The sequence below is a fragment of the Lethenteron reissneri genome, chromosome 19 (assembly GCF_015708825.2).
Source record: "Lethenteron reissneri isolate LAM-NWPU_2019-01 chromosome 19, ASM1570882v1, whole genome shotgun sequence".
NCBI classification, from domain to species: Eukaryota; Metazoa; Chordata; class Hyperoartia; order Petromyzontiformes; family Petromyzontidae; genus Lethenteron; species Lethenteron reissneri.
In genome coordinates, this window is record NC_083797.1 from 1,410,710 (window position 1) to 1,431,897 (window position 21,188).

Sequence of the window (21,188 nt, forward strand, 5' to 3'; positions counted from 1 at the left end):
GAGGATATATATATGTTTGTGGCGTTTGTGGCGTATCTCCCATTGGTAGGGTTGGCTGCGTACGGTGCGAAAGAAGTTCAACACACAGTAGTGTCATCCATACAAAATGAAATCATCTCGTGCGCAGAAGCGAGCTTGGCTGATGATGGATCCTCGCTCCGCGAGACCGCGAGTGACTGCTGAAGGATTGCGGATACATTCATCCAGCAGTGGATAGACGGACAGACAGTTCATGACTGACGATGATGAATGATACCTGGATGTGCGCACGTGCGAGAATCTCCAGCCCCATCTCTCCTCTAGCCCCTTGCCTGGCCCGTTCACAAAAAAATCTGCTTTGGCACCGGGTTGTTGTCTGGCGGCATGCGGGCTGCATGACCCAAGCCAAGCGCAGCCTCCTCGCCTGCCGGAGGAGCTCACTTACGACGGAGCCCCGTCCAGAACTTTCAAGGGCACGCGCGCTCCTCCGGCTGTGTCAGTGCAGTCTGGTGGTAAAAAAATAAAACATGCAGGATGGAGATCGTTGACGGGCGCAGACGGTTATGTAAATGGCATCACGTTTCGCAAGCGTAAGGAGGAGATGGAGGGCAACGTGAGTTGGAGAAAACCCGCAGCCTTCGTGTGCACGGAGGGAGGGAGAGAAAGGCGGATTCCACGCAGCCTTACGCAGCCGATGAAAAGATTCGGAGTGAGACCTCCGCTGCCAAACCGGAGTAGGTTATGGGTACACTGCTCAAGCAAGACACGGGAATAATCACATACCGATCCACACACACACACATATCTACACACATACCCACATAAACAGCCACACAATCGCATACCCACATACGCGTATCTACCCAAACAATCACCTACACACAATCACACACGCCCACGTGTACATCTGCACACGACCAAACAACCTGCCGACGTTCTGTGTAAACTTCACATGATCAGGATCTGTGAGCGGAATTAATTCTCCCCGTGCCTTTCCCCCTGTCTCCCCGTGTCTCATCCAGCCTCCGCGCGCGTCTCTCCATGTCTCTGTATCTCTCCTCTGAAGCGCTCTCTCGTCACCGTGGCGTGCACGATGACACCACAACCACGTGACTTTTCTCTTGTATTGTGCGTGGTGCTTTCAGCGCCACAGCGCGTCGATTTGTAGCGTTTATTTTCTTTTGTTTGCTGGTGACTTTGTGTATTTCATATTGAAATCGCCTCCAGTGCTTTTGCTGCTGGCGGCAATAAAAGTTGTTAAAAAGTAAAAAAAAATCTCTCCTCTGTCTCTCTGTCTCAGTTTGGAGCAGAGTCGTGAGTGGAGCGGTGGGAAGGTGAATGTAAATGCACACTCACTCTTACGCAACAAAGATAAATAATCCCCCGTATAGCCTTGACGTACTTTTGGGGAAAGTGCTGTTGGCGAGTAGCACCTATGAAGAATGACATGGCACACGAGGGAGTGGGTGGCCAGCACCACACCACGGCCGCATTTGTCTCCACCAGTGGTGATCTTTACACACCGCACCAGGCACTCATTTTAGGCCGAGTCGGCCTAGAGGAGGCCCAGGACGGGTTCAGATAATCATCACTGTCGTAAGGAGGAATCAAACTCGAGTCGCCGGGTTCGTAGCACGGCGCGCTAACCACTGCGCCACCACTCCCAACTGTTATGCATGCAGATCACACCCACGCTTACACAGGCACGCGTGCACACTCACGCTTACACAGGCACGCGTGCACACTCACGCTTACACACAAACTTTAACGCACTCGCCCTTACACCAGGCGCGTGCGTGCACACTCACGCAGTGACGCAGCAGCTGTTGCTGCAGCTGCTGCGACCACTCTCCCATCGCGCGCGGCCTCCCCCGCGACTCCCACCCTCCCCCTGCTCCACCCCCCCATGAACGTCTCTGTGTGTGAGCCTATGGAGCTCGATGTGAGTCTACGTGTCTCTGTGTGCATGTGTCTCTATGTGAGTCTACGTGTCTCTGTGTGCATGTGTCTCTATGTGAATGTATTTTTCTCTTTGTGAGTCTGTGCGTCTCTGTGTGAGCCTATGGAGTTATATGTGAGTCTACGTGTCTCTATGTGAGTCTACGTGTCTCTGTGTGTATGTGTCTCTCTGTGAGTCTATTTACTGCTATGTGAGTCTATGTGTCTCTGTGTGAGTCTATGGGTCTCTATGTGAATGCATTCATCTCTATGTGAGTCTATGTGTCTATGTGTGAGTCTGTGTGTCTCTATGTGAATGTATTTATCTCTATGTGAGTCTATGTGTCTTTCTGTGTATGTGTCTCTATGTGAATCTATCTTTATGTGAGTATGAGTGTCTCTGTGTGAATCTATGGGTCTCTATGTGAGCCACTTGTGACCTGTCTATTTTTTATTTTAAAACAACTGTTGAACACAGGCCTCAAGGCCCCAAAACGTCAAACGGCCAGCAGCAAACAGCACCAACTCGCCACACCCGGTTAAGAAAACCGGTTTTCATTCGGCTCGACTGCTGGAACCCGGATTCGAACCGAGCTGTACCGGGTTAGGGTCTTCCACAACATGGCCATTATGAACTCCCCACCCACCCACACACTCCCACACACACACACACCCCCCCACACACACACACACCCACTCCAACCCGCCAGCACCACCCTCCCATCTCTAGAATCTTCAGTCCCCCTCGTGCGGATGGGAAACGCAGACGGACGAGTGAGCCACAGGTCCCAAACAAATAGCAAAATAAGAATGCGGAAATCATGAGAATAATGAGACGAGTTATAATGACGATGATGGTGACGACTCGTAACGCTGCGCCGCCACCGCAGCACGGTATCCGATGCTCTCGGAGAGAGAGAGGACGACTCGGAGACAGGACGACTGTGAAAGAGGACGACTCGGAGAGAGACAGGACGACTCAGAGAGAGAGGGAGAGGACGACTCGGAAAGAGGACGGCTCAGAGAGAGACAGGACGACTCAGAGAGAGACAGGACGACTCGGAGAGAGGGAGAGGACGACTCGGAGAGAGAGGACGACTCAGACAGAGAGAGGGGGACGACCACAGACGAGGAGCGGTAACGCAGCAGCAGCAGCCACGCGGTCACGAGGAGCCGGCGACACCAACAATTGCGCCCCAAGCTCTGCGATCCTCTGTATATGAAGGCGTTAAGGGGCAATGAATGCGTCGTCATACACAGTGGGGAAGGAAGCGGGACCACACGGAGAGGACCCACACACGCGCGTGCGATAGGGACACCAACTCTATTCCGTACAGATGGAACAGATGGGCATGATGAGTCCACTTTCTCTTGTTGTTTCCGCTGTACTGTGGCCGGCGTCTGCTGGTGGCGCGCCGGGAGTGCGGCTCCTCCTCGACGCACAGCCACGCACGGGACGCGAGATGGAACAGATGGAGATTAGTCCGCACTCTGCTGTACCACCTTCTCCTGGTTTGCGAGCCAAGCCCGGGCACCTTCTTGACAGCCAACCCATGCAACATGTATGTATATATATATACATACATATACATACATATGTACATATACATATACATGCATAGCTCCAGTGGCTCTCTAATATCGGAAGGGAAGAGCGTTCCAGACGGCCGCATAAGCGCATCCGAAAGCGCAGCGCGATGCGGTGACCGCCGTCTTTGTCCGACGGTTGAACCATAAAGCCGCCGCCACTAATGCTGCGAGTTGGCGTGGTGGTTGTTGTGGTGGTGGTTGTGGTGGTTGTTGTGGTGGTGGTTGTGGTGGTTGTTGTGGTGGTGGTTGTGGTGGTGGTGGTGGTTGTGGTGGTTGTTGTTGTAGTGGTTGTGGTGGTTGTTGTGGTGGTGGTTATTGTGGTGGTTGTTGTTGTGGTGGTGGTTGTGGTGGTTGTTGTTGTTGTGGTGGTGGTTGTTGTGGTGGTGGTTGTGGTGGTTGTTGTTGTTGTGGTGGTTGTTGTGGTGGTGGTTGTTGTGGTGGTGGTGGTTGTGGTGGTGGTTGTGGTGGTTGATGTTTTGTCATCTCACTATCAGAGCTCAACTCCACTCCCGCCCGAGCCGGTGAGTGCTGTACTCGTACTCGAGCGTCCGCTGAGTCCTGGACTGAGATGTGAAGCCCAGCGGGGTGGGAGCAGGGGGAGTGGGGGATGGGGTGGGTACTGGAGGTGGGGGCAGGGCGGGAGGGATCACAACGTAGCGGCGTACGGGCCTCGTGGTGGTGGTGAGTGCGTGTGGTGGCGTCGACTCAACCTCAAATGAGTACCTGGTGAGGTGTGTACACATCAATACCTGGAGTCACTCACCTGGAGACACTCACTTGGAGAAATCTGGAGACTCACCCGAAGACATGTGATGGGTGATGCGTAATTGGTGATGCGTGATGAGTGATGATTAAAGGGAGCTGTGCGACTGGGGGTTGGGTGACGGATGCCTCTGCGGAGCGGGTAGCTCGTCTCTCTTATCTCCCCGCCCGTCGACAGATAACATCTCCCCGTCGCGTGCCAGAGCCTCCCAATCCTGTTGCCAAAACACGAGCGACAGACAGAGAGAGTGTGGGCCCGGGGGGGCGGGGCCAGGTGAGGGAGGGGGGTGAGGAGGGTGGGGGGGTTGGCTTGGCCCAGGTGGAGCCGGACTTTTGTTGATGTTGGGAGAGGTGGAGCAGGTGGCACGGACCCGGACCGAACCAGACTCAGCGCCGTCCCGGTCCAACCCGGACTCTGCGGCTCTCGGGGCAAGGGGGGCCACGGTGGGCCCCCCCTACCCCGCCCACCACCTGTGTGACCTCATGAATCAATGTGACTTGGGCTACCCTGACCATCTCACAGACAAGACAAAGATCCCCCGGATAGCCCTCACAGACTTTTGCGGCAAGTGCTGTTAGCGAGTAGCGCCTATGGAGGCCGGCACGGCACACGAGGGGGTGGGTGGCCAGCACCACGCCCGGCCGCCTTTGTCTCCCCAGTGGCGATGTTCACACACCGCACCAGCTACTCATTTGAGGTTGAGTCGACCTAGGGGAGGCCGAGGACCGGTTCACACACTCTCACACACTCACTCTCACACACTCTCACACACACGCGCTCTCACACACTCTCACACACACTCTCTTAAACACACTCTCACACACACGCGCTCTCACACACTCTCACACACACTCTCTTAAACACACTCTCACACACACGCGCTCTCACACACTCTCACACACACTCTCTTAAACACACTCTCACACACACACGCTCTCACACACAGTCTCAGACACACACAGTCTCACACACACAGTCTCATACACACTCTCACACACACACAGTCTCATACACACTCTCACACACACACAGTCTCACACACTATCTCACACATTCTCGCACACACAGTCTCACAAACACATAGTCTCACACACTCTCTCACACACAGTCTCTCACACACTCTCACACACACACAGTCTCACACACTCTCTCACACATTCTCGCACACACAGTCTCACAAACACACAGTCTCACACACTCTCACACACACACAGTCTCACACACGCTCTCACACATTCTCGCACACACAGTCTCACACATACAGTCTCACACACTCTCACACACACACAGTCTCACACACTCTCTCACACATTCTCGCACACACAGTCTCACAAACACACAGTCTCACACACTCTCTCACACACAGTCTCTCACACACTCTCTCACACATTTTCGCACACACAGTCTCACACACACAGTCTCACACACACTCTCACACACACACAGTCTCACACACTCTCTCACACATTCTCGCACACACAGTCTCACAAACACACAGTCTCACACACTCTCACACACACACAGTCTCACACACGCTCTCACACATTCTCGCACACACAGTCTCACAAACACACAGTCTCACACACTCTCTCACACACAGTCTCTCACACACTCTCTCACACACACACAGTCTCACACACACACACTCTCACACTCGCTCCTCCACGTTTCGCGTCTCGTCCGAAGCTGGCCTCAACCCGCGCTGAAACCGCACCGAGGCCGCTCGATCCACGCGCTCTCCGCATCTCACAACCCTCGCCCCGAATTCCAGCCCCCGAGAGAGAGAGAGAGAGGTCACGAACCCCCCGACTCTCCAAACCCCACACGGAACACACCTGCACACGCCTACGTCAGCAGACACCGCGCCTCCATCCCATCATCGCTTCCTACACGTAACACGAATGTGAAACTATGTTTTTGACGTATCCCATCAGCCATGCGGCTCTCTCTGGGAGTGCTGTAATTTCAGCAGCATTGGTTCAACACGTGCACCACTCCGGAATGGTTTCGACGTTCAGACAGCAGAGTCGGGCGCCCTTGCTTGAATCAACGCTTCTGCAACGGGGAATTTTCCAGATTGACAAGGACGTGATCTGGTAGGGGCAGTAGCGGAGAGGGTGAGAGGGGCAAGGGGAGAGAGGGGGGGGGGGGCCTTCCTTAATCCAGCAGTGGAAAAACAATTGCTGATGACTGCTCCAAGGAACAGTTGACCTTTCTCGAACGATCATAAATTCCACGTTGATTTTTCTTTCACCAGTTGGTGGCGAGGACTCAAGTCACCGCGCACGAGGTGAGTCACACCCGCGGCGTCAGTCTGCCGCCAGCAGCAGGGAGTGGGTGAGGTTCGCTGCTGCTGCTGCTGTGCGCGCGTGATCCCAACTCGAGTCTATCAGCAAAGTCGTCGGCGACCTGCGGAGTCCGTGTCCAGGGCAGCGCTCGGCGAGTCAGTCGCTGGGATCCCTGCCACGAAGTCCACGCGGCCTCGTCTCGCCACACACCTCCTGCTCCCCCCGCCTCATCATCAATCACGGTCGATAGAGTGCGGCACGCGACTCGAGTCGCCCCATCAATGCCCGGAATTCGGTCACTCTAAAAGAAGGGGGGAGGGGGTATTCCCGTGACCGAGGGGACCGATTTACCCCCTGCTCCCTCTACCCCCGACCCCCATCTCCCCTATAAATCCACTCCCTTCTCTACCCCCGATATGCCTCCTCCATCGGTAACGTCCCTCTAGACCAGGGGTCGGCACCCTGCGGCTCTTTAAGGACTGCGGCTTCGTGACGATATTCACGTTGCACTGCGGATCTTGCCAATGTTGACTTTATTACCGAGTTCGAAACAAACAAAAAGGGGGCGACTCTTCTTGTCATGTTGCTTGCCGACCTCTGCTCGAGACCGACTCGCCTCTACACCCTCTCCACGACCCCCCCTCCACTCCGCACTCCCACTGGCATTTGGGGTCAGAGGTCGCGTGTTGTCCACGTGTGCAGCTGTCAAGGGACGCTTCGCTCGTCGCGCCGAGAGTCCTGGCGGCGTGGGATTTGTCCGGTAGAATCAAGACCGCCTCGTTCCTCAGTTCACCGTCTGGGCCTCTCAACGTGCACTTCCTCGAGCTCGGCTCAAACAGAAACACAAAGATGTTTACTTGAACCCCGGTGTTGGTTGGCTGTGAATTCGGGCCGATACTTGTACTCACCTCGCTCAAATCTCACTGCAGTAGCAAATCTGGCAGTCACATTTCCATCTATGTATGTGCTGCATGTTGAACTTATTTCGCACCGTACGTAGCCAAACCGTGCTAATCGGAGGTGCGGGGGGGGGTGCAGCAAACTAAACACTCGGATCAGCTCTAAAGAAATTAGGTTTCAATCGAGATCTCGATGGGACATTCTTTTAGGCCAGTATCATGTTTTGCCATAAGTGGTTAATGCAGACGTAATTCCTTCGAACATCTTAACAACTATGTTTTATTGCCATAAAGGGTAAAACCTCTATTCTTATTTTTCATGATCTAGATCTCTGCACCTCTGAGCTCATTGTGCATTGGAATCGCCCCATCGCGACGGGGCTCTGCCTCTCCATACGCGTGGTTCTCGTTGGAGAATGGTTCGAGACGAGCCGTTGACGTTGCAGTGTTTTGGGGTCGTGGTGAGCGCTGCACTGCGCCACCCGAGTTCGATTCCCGCTCACGACAAATTAACAGCGGCAAATATTTGAACAGGTCCTGGGCCTCCCCTAGGTCAACTCAGCCTCAAATGAGTACCTGGTGGGAGTGTAAGCATCGCCACTGGGGAGACAAAGGCGGCCGGGCGTGGTGTTGGACACCCACCCCCTCGTGTACCGTTCCGGCCTTCATTGCTGCTTGCTAGCAGCACTTGCCCCAACAGTCTGCTAAGGCTACACGGGGGATCTTTGTCTTTGATGGGGCTTGAGTCGCGTGCGCGCCGCGCGCCTCGTTTACTTGGAAATTTCTCGCGCAGTTCGAGATCCGATCTGAGAGAGCAATTAGTGACGTCACAGGAATGCGAGGGGAGGGGGTCCAACTCGCCCCCATCCACCCCTCAGCCATCCACTCACCCCTCCCCCACCACCCACACCTCACCCATCCATCCACACCTCACCCATCCACTCACCCCTCCCCCACCACTCACACCTCACCCATCCATCCACACCTCACCCATCCACTCACCCCTCCCCTACCACCCACACCTCACCCATCCCACCCACACCGCACACGCAACACTGCACACACAAAGATAAAGATCCCCATATAGACACGTAGAAAGTAGGGCAAGTGCTGTTAGCGAGCACCTATTAAAGCCAACACGTCACACGAGTGGGCGGTATGGCCACGCACACTGCCGGTACTTGCCACACCGCACGATGTACTCATTTAAGGCCGAGTAGACTTGGCGGATGCCCAGGACCGGATCAGATATTGCTTGGTACTGATGCTATCGGCTTCTCAAATATAAACGTACAGCACACACACCCACCCACCCCCTATACACACCTACACACATTCTTGGACAAAGACAAAGGTCCCCCTTATAGCCTTCGGGGCAAGTACTGTTAGCGAGTGCCTATTAAGGCTCGCATTGTTCACAAAGGAGTGGGTGGTCAGAACCACGCCCGCCTGCTTTTGTCTCCTCAAAGCTGGTGATTACCCACCGCGCCAGGCACTCGTTTTAAGGCTGAGTCGGCCGAGGGGAGGCACGGGACCGGTCCAGATAATAATCATCCTTGGTGTTGGCGTGATCGGGAATCAAAATCGGAGCGCGCTGATCGCTCCACCACCGCTCCCCACACACGACAAAAACAGCCGCCATTCTCCACGAAGTAGCGGTGATGTCTCTACAGTGGTTGTGCCCGGCTAGGTGCACTTTGAGGCCACGTGACGTGTCGAAGACTCTCCGGCAGGAGGCCACGGGACAGACCCAGCAGGTGCCATGAGGTGACTGACTAAGACGACTGGCAGATGCACCAACTGTACCCCCAAATGTGCCAACTCGCTGCGTTTTAACCGCCCCGCGCTCCGCTCGTTGTTGTGAGCGTCGCTCCTCTGCCCTCCGCTGTTGTTGTTGGAGGGCGACTGCCTCCAACTGCCCAGCAGCAGCAGCGTCCTTCACGAACCTCCGTACACACACACACATTCATCAACACACACACACACACGCACCCAATTATCGACACACATTCTTCCAGACGGACACATAGGCAAGCGCCACCTCCACAGCTTTAACAGACTGTTGGGGTGAATGCTGTTTGCGAGCGCCTATTAAGGGCGGTAGGGCGCAGTACTAGGGAGTGGTGTGGGTTAGCACCACACCCGGACGCCTTTGTTTCTCCCCCGTCGTGATGCTTCGCGTTTCTGGTTTAATCAGAGAACCGCTGGCGAATAAAAACTCCCAACATTTGCGTCGCTGACAAAAATCAGACTTTTTGTTGGTTTATTCTCAAAAGTTTTTTTTTATTAAATGTATAATGTGCACATTACATTGGCGGCGCCTGCAACATTAAAAAAACGTGACAACGATTTTCCACTGCGGAGCAAAATCCAACTCGGGTTGGGTATAAAACACACCACACACACGACACACACACACGACACAACACACACGACGCAACACAATCGTCAACAACAACAACGCGTCTGTGTGTTATGGCATTAAGAGAAGACAAATCAATCATCAGCAACGATTCGGCAACGGCACTTAATTTATATGCCGTGGTTAGGCATCTCAATCCCTGCCTAAATTAAAACTAAAACCATAAACGATGTTTGTTTTACCGGGTAAGGCCCACTGAACTACGTAGCTAATTTTTATTCAGAAGCGACCTGGCCACAAGTGAAGTGGCTTATCGTCACGTTGACATTTATAGCAGGCGAGTACTCGAAAGGCGTGCTTCTAAATGTGGAGAGAATAAAATCCACGCGACCACGGGAGAGGGAGAGAAATGCAAACTCCAAATAACAGCAGCAGCAGGCGTCAGTGTCGGAATAGAACCCACGACCTCCTGCATACCAGGCGAGGTAGTTAACATCTCCTAGCCACCAGGACGTCTGCCCTTTGGATCCCAGGTCCCCCTTGCAGTGAGCGTGGATCTCAAAAGGAGATCTCACCTGGCTGAATAAGGGACGTTGAATTGAATCGGAACAACCGGCATAAAACGATACAGACCTGAAATAGTTTACTGAGAAAGTTGATAGGAAATTACAAAGACTCCACATGTAGCCTCAACAGACTTTTGGGGCAAGTGCTGTTAGCGAGCACCTATGAAGGCTGGCACGGCACACGAGGGAGTGGGTGGCCAACACCACGCCCGGTCGCCTTTGTCTCTGCAGTGGCGATGCTCACACACCGCACCAGCTACTCATTCGAGGCTGAGTCAACCTAGGGGAGGTCCAGGACCGGTTGAAATGATCGTCACCGATGTTGGCCGTGAGCGGGAAATGATCTCGGGGTGCTAACCACTGCACCACCGCTCCCCACGAGGATCCACACGAGCATTCATACCGTATAAACATCCACATACATTTATACACACAGCAAAACATGTAAGACAAAGATCCCCCGTGTAGCCGACACAGCCTGTTGAGGCAAGTGCTGTTCGCGAGCACCTTCTCGATGGCAGTGGTGTGGCCAACACCAATCCCAGGCCGCCTTTGTCTCCCCTATTTCTGACGTTTAAACACGACTCCCGGGTACCCATGTAAGGCTGAGTCGACCTAGGGGAGGCCCAAGGACCGGTTCAGTTATAACTCACTAACTGATATAATATGAATCGAACAGACGTCAGATCGCCAGATACTGGACACATCTCCCTCTGTGTGCCCTTCGGGCCTTAATAGGTGCTCGCAGACTGCCCTTGCGCCGACAGCGCGTGTGGGCTACACGGGGGACATCTGTGTAGCGGAGTGACAGTGAAGAATGTGTCCATGGGGAGGGGCAGTGGAATTCACAGTGACCTCAGTCCCTCTACAGTGAACATGAAGGCCGTGTCAAGGTGGTGAGGTGGAGGGGGGGCAGGAGGCTGATTGTCCACGAGTCCTCCATGTCACATTCCCCGTGCTGTCCTCGGCTCTGCAAGCTACACCCTCCTCCCCCCTCTCTCTTTTTGGGGTCCCATCACCACCAACATCATCATCATCGTCGTCGTCTTCGTTGTTGTCTTCGTCGTCGTCATCATCGTCGTCACCAGCTGCATCTTCACGGTAGGATTGAGGAGCAGGCGTGAGCATCTTCCTCGCAGGCATCTTCATCATCTCGTTCACCACCATTGTCACCATCATCATCATCACCACCGTCTCCATAACCACAGGCACCACCACCATCATCATCATCACAACCACCATCATTGTCACCGCCGTCATCTTCACGAGGGGATGAGAATCAGGGCTGACCGTCTTGATCACGAACATCATCACCAACATCACCATCATCATCATCCCTGAGAGAGTCAGAGCAGCAGCAGTCAAGCAGCTCATGACCCCTGCGGGAGGGGGGGCAGTGTGGGGTTGGGGGTCAGTGTGGGGTGGGGGTCCGTGGGGGGTGGGGGTCAGTGTGGGGTGGGGGTCAGTGGGGGATGGGGGTCAGTGTGGGATGGGGGTCAGTGTGGAGTGGGGGGCAGTGTGGAATGGGGGTCAGTGGGGGGTGGGGGCAGTGTGGAATGGGGGTCAGTGGGGGGTGGGGGTCAGTGGGGGGTGGGGGTCAGTGTGGGGTGGGGGTCAGTGGGGGGTGGGGGGTCAGTGTGGGGTCGCCCGCTCAGCTCCCGCACGCGGCCTCGCAGCGCGTGGAGCCGCGCGCGGAGTCGCCCTCGCTCGGCTCGCAGGCGGCGCTCGCGGGCGCCCAACTCGCGCGCCGTCTCGGCCGCCCGCTCCAGGATGTGCACCTTGGCGGCGCGGGACGCGAGCTCGGGCAGCTGCGCCCGCAGCGCCGCGAAGCTCTGCCGCAGGTCGTCGCGGCGCCTCCGCTCCAGGATGTTGTGCGCGCGCCGTCGCTCGCACGGCTCGTCCGAGTCGGAGGCGGCGCCCGGAGACCTGCCCGAGGCGGCGCGGGCCCCGGGCTCCGTGTCCCCGTGCGGGGCCGCAGGCCTGCGGGGCCGCGGGGCGCCCCTCGGGCCTTCGCGCGGGGAGGCCGCCGCGTAGTTGTGCTGCTGGCGGTGCAGGGATGACGAGGTGGACGAGGTGGACGAGGTGGGGAGAGCGGGGCGGTGCCGAGCTCCGGTCGGTCGAGGCGCACGCACCGTGACTACGTCGATCTCCTCCTCCTCCTCTCCCTCCTCCTCGTTGTCCTCGTTGTCCTCGTTGTCCTCGTCAGCATCGTCGTCGTCATCGCCGTCGTTGCCCTCGCGTCCCCCTCCCTCGCTGTCTGTGGAGCGGGGAGAGCAGCAGGGGATGAGCACCACCAGCCCCCCTCCCATTCACCCGGCTCTGCCGCACCCAGTCCTCACAGCCCCCCACTAACTCACCCCCACGGAAATCCAGACCCCCACTTACCCACCTCCCCCTAAACACAGCCACCTCACTCGCCAAGCTTCCCACTCATCCAACCCCCCCCCCTCCCCAACTAACTCAGCCCCCCTACTCACTCAATATCCCCGCTCACCAGGGCCCCCCCCCCCCCGCCACCACTCACCCAGCCCTCCTCCCCCACTCACCCCACTCCCCCCAACTCACCAGATTCGCTACTCAAGTCGCTCTCGCCCTCCGACGCCGTCTTCCTCCTCCCGCGCCTCTCGCGGTGGGGAGACGCGGGGCCCCGGCTCCACTGCTGCTGCGGCGGCACCCCGCCGAGGAGGAGCTCTGCTCCGGGGGCCCCTCCCCCCTGCAGCTGCTCACCCCCCGCATCGCCCCCCCCGGACGCCGCCCTGAGCACGCAGCTGTCCCACAGCGCGGCGAGGCGCTCCGAAACGAACGCTTCCAGCCGCCACTTGGCAGCCCCGCCGCTCCACATGCAGTCTCGCAAAACCACGGGGGGGCGGCCCCCCGCTTTCTCCCCCAGCTCCTCGGCCTGCTCCTCGCACCCCCACGTTGTATCCACGAGCCCCCCCCACGCCTCCTCCACCTCATGCTCATCCAGCTGCTGCTGCTGCTGATGGCGGTGCTGCTGCTGGTGCTGGTGATGCGAGGAGTCGGCGTCCCGGCTGGGGGAGCGCGGAGGAGTTGGCAGCAGCTGGAACTTGTCCCAAATGTCCTCGCTCAGCGCCGTGCTCTGATGCTGCTGGAGGGGGGCCCCCGCGAGGGAGCCCCCCATCTCGGGGTCCCAGCAGAAGAAGGAGGAGCAGGCGGAGAGGTCGTGGGTGGACATGGCGGGCCGCTCCTACCTCCCTCCACGCGCGTCCTGCGGGGTGATGGACGGTGGCGATGGGGGGGGGATGGAAGGGGTGATGGTGGGTGGTGGTGATGGAGGTGGTCGTAGTGGGTGGTGATGGTGGTGGTGGTGATGGAGGTGGTCGTAGTGGGTGGTTGTGGTGGGTGGTGGTGGTGGTGGGTGGTGGTCGTAGTGGGTGGTGATGGTGGGTGGTGATGGAGGTGGTCGTAGTGGGTGGTGGTGGTGGTGATGGATTACATGAGCACATGGCCACACGTCACATCTCGGATTAGCACGGTTGGCTACGTACGGTACGAAAAAAGTTCAACAACCACGCATGCGTCACGTTATGGAGTGGCGGGACGAGCCCACGCCATCCACACGCTACTGCGTGTTGACATTCCCACACACTCTCTATACATCGCACCAGCCACCCGGTACTGATTTGAGGCTGAGTCGACCTAGGCGAGGCCCAGAACCGGTTCAGAAAATCGCCACCGGTGTTGGTGGCCGTGAGCAGGAATCGAACTCGGGTCACCGGGTTCGTAGCAAAGCGAGAGAACCGCGGCACAACAATACAAATATCCCCCGTGTAGCCTTAACAGACTGTAGGGGCAAGTGCTGTTAGCGAGCACCTATGAAGGCCAGAACGGCACACAAGAGGGTGGGTGGCCAGCACCACGCCTGGCCCCTCTGTCTCCCTACTGGTGCTGCTTACGCACACTACAACAATCGACATTCGCCACTAAGTGGCGGTGATGTCACCACGGTGCTTGTGCCAGGCTATGTGCACTTTAAGGCCACGTGAAGTGTCGAACGCCCGCTGGTAAGAGGTCACGGAACGGTACAGACCCAGCAGGTGCCATGGGTTGACCGAGATGACTGGCTGATGCACCACCTGTGCCCCCCGACTGTGCCAACTTGCTGTGCTTTAGCCGCCCGGCGCTCTGCTCGTTGTTGTGAGCGCACACGACACGCACAAAGACTCACGGCGTTCTCTTCGCGGTGCCTCGTAGCCGGCTCCGATCCTTCAGCTCCGAGCTCCTCCTGCGGGCAGCAGTGGCGGCATCCCCCGCGTCCCGTGCGCCACCTGCAGTTTGTGTCTCGTAGACTTTGTGTGTGTGTAGACTTTGTGTGTCTAGTAGACTGTGTGTATGTCGTGGACTTTGTGTGTGTGTGTGTGTAGACTTTGTGTGTGTAGACTTTGTGTGTGTGTAGACTTTGTGTGTCTCGTAGACTGTGTGTGTGTCGTGGACTTTGTGTGTGTGTAGACTTTGTGTGCGTGTGTAGACTGTGTGTGTGTAGACTGTGTGTGTGTAGACTTTGTGTGTGTGTAGACTTTGTGTGTGTGTAGACTTTGTGTGTGTGTAGACTGTGTGTGTGTAGACGTAATCTGTCTTGTGTTTCTCCGTCTACCTCTGTGGGTCTCTCTCTGCGCGTTTCTATACGCGTCTATGTATCTCTGTATACGTTTCTGTGTGTCTCTATGTGGCTATGTATATCCCTGAATCTGTGTGTATTTTTGCATCTCACTGCGTGTATCTTCGTATACGTCCCTGTCCGTATGTCTGTCTCGGTGTGTGTATCTCTATCTGTGTGTGTATCTCTATCTGTGTGTATGTGTCTACGTCTCTCTGCGTGTCTCTATTGAATGAGCGCGCGGGACTCGACGCGACACGGAGCCACGCGCGACCCCGACTGAGCGATCCGACCGGGTGCACGTGGAGGTGATGGTGGGGGTAAGGGTGGGGGCGGGGGCGAGGGTGGGTGGGGGGGCCCCACCCCCGCCCTCCCCCCCGGATCCCGCACCTCAACCCCACTATCTCCCCCCCCCCTCCATACCATACTGGCGGTTCCGTCTCATTTCACGCAGTGTTCACTCACTAATGCTGCTGGTCACAACTCACTCATCTATTCGCTCTCAACCACCCACTCACTCATGTATTCGCTCACTCACTCAACCACCCACCCCACTCACTCATCTATTCGCTCGCTCACTCACTCAACCACCCACTCACTCAACCACCCACTCACTCATCTATTCGCTCACTCACTCACTCAAGCACCCACTCACTCATGTATTCGCTCACTCACCCACTCAACCACCCACCCACTCACTCGTCTATTCGCTCACTCACTCACTCAACCAACCACCCACTCTCTCATCTATTCGCTCAACCACCCACTCTCATCTATTCGCTCACTCACTCACTCAACCACCCACCCACTCATCTATTCGTTCACTCACTCAACCACCCACTCACTCATCTATTCACTCACTCACTCAACCACCCACTCACTCATCTATTCGCTCTCAACCACCCACCTATTCGCTCACTCAACCACCCACACTCCCTTACTCACATACGGTACTCACCCACCCACTCAATCACACACAGACTCACCCATTCACACGCTTATCAAATCCAGCATCCACTCTCTCACACACTCGCCCACTCAACCATCTACTCGCCCGCCCACCACACGCCAGGTCACAACACGTCTTGCTGCTTCTTCCCTAGCACTGCTCTACTTTGGATTTCCCTCTCAATGCCTCTTTAACAACGCTGATAGTGCTGCTTGTTGCTGGCCCCTTGTCAGCGCCGATGTTTAAGTGTAAACACCGCGCAAGGTCCTCGCTTTGAGGCCGAGTCGTGATATCACTCCCCCCCCACTCACTCTACTGATGGTCCACGTGGTTGGGAATCAAACTCAGGTGGCCGGGTTCGTATCCGACCGCGCTGACCACTGCCCCCACCATCCACAACTCCCGTGCAGCCTGCACGCGCTGTCAGGGTCAAGTGCTGTTAGCGAGCACCTAAGGGCAATACGAAACACTAGCGCCTTTGTCTCCCCAGCGGTGATTGTTGCACTGACTAGGTGCTCATTTAAGGCCGAGTCTACCTCGGGGAGGGACACACAGAGACCGCGTGGACGCTGCACGCTGTACGAGCTGTGCAACCGAATCCACACGTTGGTCACCCCAGTAAACACGGCACACTGGTCCAACGTTGGTCCAACTATTCCAACCACGTGCAAGCGTTTGGCCCAAAGTCGGCACATTGTTGGCTCAGTCGACCTCGGGGCACACACGGAGACAGAGAGACACACAGACACAGAGAAATACACCGAGGCAGAGAGACACACAGACACAGAGAAAGACAGAGACACACAGACAAAAAGATACAGAGGCAGCCACAGAGACACAAGACGAGGCACTCCCGTATAGCATTTACAGACTTTTGGGGGCAAGTGCTTTTAGTTGAGTACGTAGCACCTATGAAGACCAGAACAGTACACGTAGCGGTGGGATGGCCAGCACCACGCCCGGCCGCCTTTGTCTCCCGAGTGGCGATGTTCACACATCACACCAGACAGAGATCGCCCGTATAGCATTTAGAGACTTTTGGGGGCAAGTGCTTTTAGTTGAGTACGTAGCGCCTATGAGGACAGGAACGGCACACGTGGGGGGGGGGGGGGGGGTGACCAGAGAGAGAGAGTGACACAGACGCTGCGGCCAGGCCACGTGGTTCGCACACCGCTCGGACACGTCCCAGGTGGACACGGAGGACACGGATCGTGACGTTCACGCGCTTTATACACTAACGACGCACGCGCAGGCAGGACCCCAACATTACCGCCATCGCCATCATCGCCATCATCATCAGTAGTCTTGACATTTTCATCGCGCACCGCAATTAAATCCCACCCCCCCCCCCTGGTAGTTAACCTGACACATTTGTGTGGGGGGGGGGGGTCCTAGTTATCTAACAATTGAGCCCCCCACCCCCCCCCCCCCTCTTACAGCACCAGTGATCCCAGTTCGATAAAAAAAAAATTGAAACGTAAAAAAAAAAAATTTGCATCGTATTTACCGACTCCTTTGTATCGTTTTCCCGTTTGAACTGGCCTCGTCTGTATTGCTTCTTCAAAGTTGTTGGTGTTGTTGTTATTAATCAGCTTGCACCATCTGTATCGTTTGTTGCGTCTCGTTTGTTCTGTTTGGTCAGTCACGTCTCGTCGGTTCGGACCGCTCAGCCTAAAAAGGGACCATTTGCAAAAATCGAAAACGAAAAAGATTTTGGTTCATACACACAAACACGTGCGCGCGAGATTGGACGGGTGCATCACGAGGATTAATCATCATCACCATCATCGATTAATCGTTTCTGCCGACCCGGTGGGAACCCAAAGAAAAAAATCCGCGGAAGTTCTCGCGTCGCCTATCAACGTTAACCAATTTTTTTTTGTGGGAAGAGTTCAAATGCCGGTCATCCTTGAAACTAACCCATCTTCAAACGCGCTGCCGCTACGGTGATTAAGCTGCTCCTCGCTCGTGGGAGAGTTGGTGGCATGAGTGGCCACGGCAAACGCAATCATGAACGGAAGTAATCAGGCGGCGTTCTGCCACAACGAACACGCACAACACACGCGTGCACACCGACGGCGAACGTGTTCAGTTTAACGCGTGTGAGGCTTTCGCGACCAATATTATTCATAATCAACGTTTTTGGGTTAGATCGCGTTATTTATGTGTCGTAACCCTCCACCACCCGACACGGCCAATCAGCAAAAAAAGTGTCACGTTGACAAAAGACAAATAGTTCACTGCTTTAGCCCACCGGTGTGTTGAAGCGTGAAACCACAACATTTACAATTTTTGAGTACGACGTTTCGCTGGTAATTGCATCCAGCATCATCGGGCAATTCGCCATTCAAATGTTGTGCTTTCACGCTTCAACACACCGGTGGGCTAAAGCAGAGAACTATTTGTCTTTTGTCAACGTGACACTTTTGTTGCTGATTGGCCGTGTCGGGTGGTGGAGGCCGTGTTCACCCCGACTCTGTGGAGGAAAACGACATTCGAATCCAAGCGCGCGTTCTTCATCGCACCCCGCTACCCTGGCTAATGGGAATATTGGCCACAAATTAAATTGTTACACGCTGCACGCGCCAGATGATTGATAAAAGCGTCGTCCGCGTGGCGTGCAGAGACCCAGCTGTAGATGGTGCGTACTCTGCAGAAGGGCCATTGCCCAAAACGTCGGTTCTATTTTTCCCTTTTAAGGTGACATCGGGCAACGAATTTATTTGTTGTTTGACTCTTGTGGGCTGGCGTGGGACGTGTTTACCAAGCATCGGGCTCGTGCAGCGCGTATCCAATCATCTTGGACGGAGGTTTGGGATGCGTTGGGCAGGGCGGGTGGTCATTCAGAGGGCTACGCGATTCGACTTTGTCAATCACAGCGCAGACCCAACTATTATGTATCATTATTCACCTCGTTTAACCAGCACAGGCTCACTGGGTCATCCCATGACTCTTTGTTAGCAGGATCCTGCCACGTTATCGCAGACGGGGGGTGTGATTGACTCTTTACTTGCTGTGTCCTTAACACATAATTGAGTCGTTCGATGGGTAATTTGCTTTTGTTAGGTTAATTTTGGCACAGTATGGATGATCACGATGTCGGCAACGCGATTTGCCCGACTCGCACGAACAGCTTTGTGCAGGCGATGGTGAGGATGTTGATCCCGATGATGACGGTGATCACGATGATGATGGTGATCACGATGACAGTGATCATGATGATGTTGATTACGAGGACCGCGATCACAATGACGTTGATAATCATCACTGATCACAATCACTGATGACGATGATGTTGGGAATGTGTTTGATCGCGTTCGTGGTGACGCCAGGAGCTGCACAACCGCGCCATCAGCCGCTCGCTGTGCGGACACCGTGCACTGTACACAGCACGCACTGTACACACTGTACACATCATGCACTGTACACACCGTGCACTGTACGCCGCCGCATAACGCACTGTACAGTGCGTGCACCGCACTGTACAGTGCGTGCACCGCACCGACTGTACACCGCGTACACTGTACACCGCATGCACTGCACATGCTGCTGCGTGTACAGCTGCACGGTGTACAGCTGCACATTGTGGATGCTGTGTGTACACTGCACATCGTGGGTGCTGTGTGTACACTGCACATTGTGGATGCTGTGTGTACACTGCACATTGTGGGTGCTGTGTGTACACTGCACATCGTGGGTGCTGTGTGTACACTGCACATCGTGGGTGCTGTGTGTACACTGCACATTGTGGATGCTGTGTGTACACTGCACATTGTGGGTGCTGTGTGTACACTGCACATCGTGGGTGCTGTGTGTACACTGCACATCGTGGGTGCTGTGTGTACACTGCACATTGTGGATGCTGTGTGTACAGCTGCCCATTGTGGGTGCTGTGTGTACAGCTGCACATTGTGGATGCTGTGTGTACAGCTGCCCATTGTGGGTGCTGTGTGTACAGCTGCACATTGTGGATGCTGTGTGTACAGCTGCCCATTGTGGGTGCTGTGTGTACAGCTGCACAATGTGGATGCTGTGTGTACACTGCACATTGTGGATGCTGTGTGTACAGCTGCCCATTGTGGGTGCTGTGTGTACAGCTGCACAATGTGGATGCTGTGTGTACACTGCACATCGTGGGTGCTGTGTGTACAGCTGCACAATGTGGATGCTGTGTGTACACTGCACATTGTGGATGCTGTGTGTACAGCTGCCCATTGTGGGTGCTGTGTGTACAGCTGCACATTGTGGATGCTGTGTGTACAGCTGCACATTGTGGATGCTGTGTGTACAGCTGCACATTGTGGATGCTGTGTGTACAGCTGCACATTGTGGATGCTGTGTGTACACTGCACATCGTGGGTGCTGTGTGTACAGCTGCCCATCGTGGGTGCTGTGTGTACACTGCACAATGTGGATGCTGTGTGTACACTGCACATCGTGGGTGCTGTGTGTACAGCTGCCCATTGTGGGTGCTGTGTGTACAGCTGCCCATTGTGGGTGCTGTGTGTACAGCTGCACAATGTGGATGCTGTGTGTACAGCTGCACAATGTGGGTGCTGTGTGTACACTGCACATTGTGGATGCTGTGTGTACAGCTGCACAATGTGGATGCTGTGTGTACAGCTGCACAATGTGGGTGCTGTGTGTACACTGCACATTGTGGATGCTGTGTGTACAGCTGCACAATGTGGGTGCTGTGTGTACACTGCACATTGTGGATGCTGTGTGTACAGCTGCACAATGTGGATGCTGTGTGTACACTGCACATTGTGGATGCTGTGTGTACAGCTGCACAATGTGGGTGCTGTGTGTACAGCTGCACAATGTGGGTGCTGTGTGTACACTGCACATTGTGGATGCTGTGTGTACAGCTGCACATTGTGGGTGCTGTGTGTACAGCTGCACAATGTGGGTGCTGTGTGTACACTGCACGGTGTGGGTGCTGTGTGTACAGCTGCACATCGTGGGTGCTGTGTGTACAGCTGCACATTGTGGATGCTGTGTGTACAGCTGCACATCGTGGGTGCTGTGTGTACAGCTGCACATTGTGGGTGCTGTGTGTACACTGCACATTGTGGATGCTGTGTGTACAGCTGCACATCGTGGGTGCTGTGTGTACAGCTGCACATCGTGGGTGCTGTGTGTACAGCTGCACATTGTGGATGCTGTGTGTACAGCTGCACATCGTGGGTGCTGTGTGTACAGCTGCACATTGTGGGTGCTGTGTGTACAGCTG

At 55.4% G+C, this 21,188-nt stretch overlaps 1 protein-coding gene across 1 annotated transcript; it reads right to left on the bottom strand.

Moving 5' to 3' along the window:
• Nucleotides 1-12,022: 12,022 nt before the first annotated feature.
• Nucleotides 12,023-15,267, bottom strand: LOC133344118 (transcriptional regulator Myc-2-like; the record flags this gene model as incomplete). Its single annotated transcript, XM_061554098.1, has 3 exons — nt 14,575-15,267; nt 12,951-13,614; nt 12,023-12,642 (listed from the first exon to the last, which is right to left on the bottom strand). Coding segments are annotated over exons 2-3 (1,251 nt in total), but the record flags the coding sequence as incomplete, so codon positions are not given.
• Between the last annotated feature and the right edge of the window lie 5,921 nt (nt 15,268-21,188).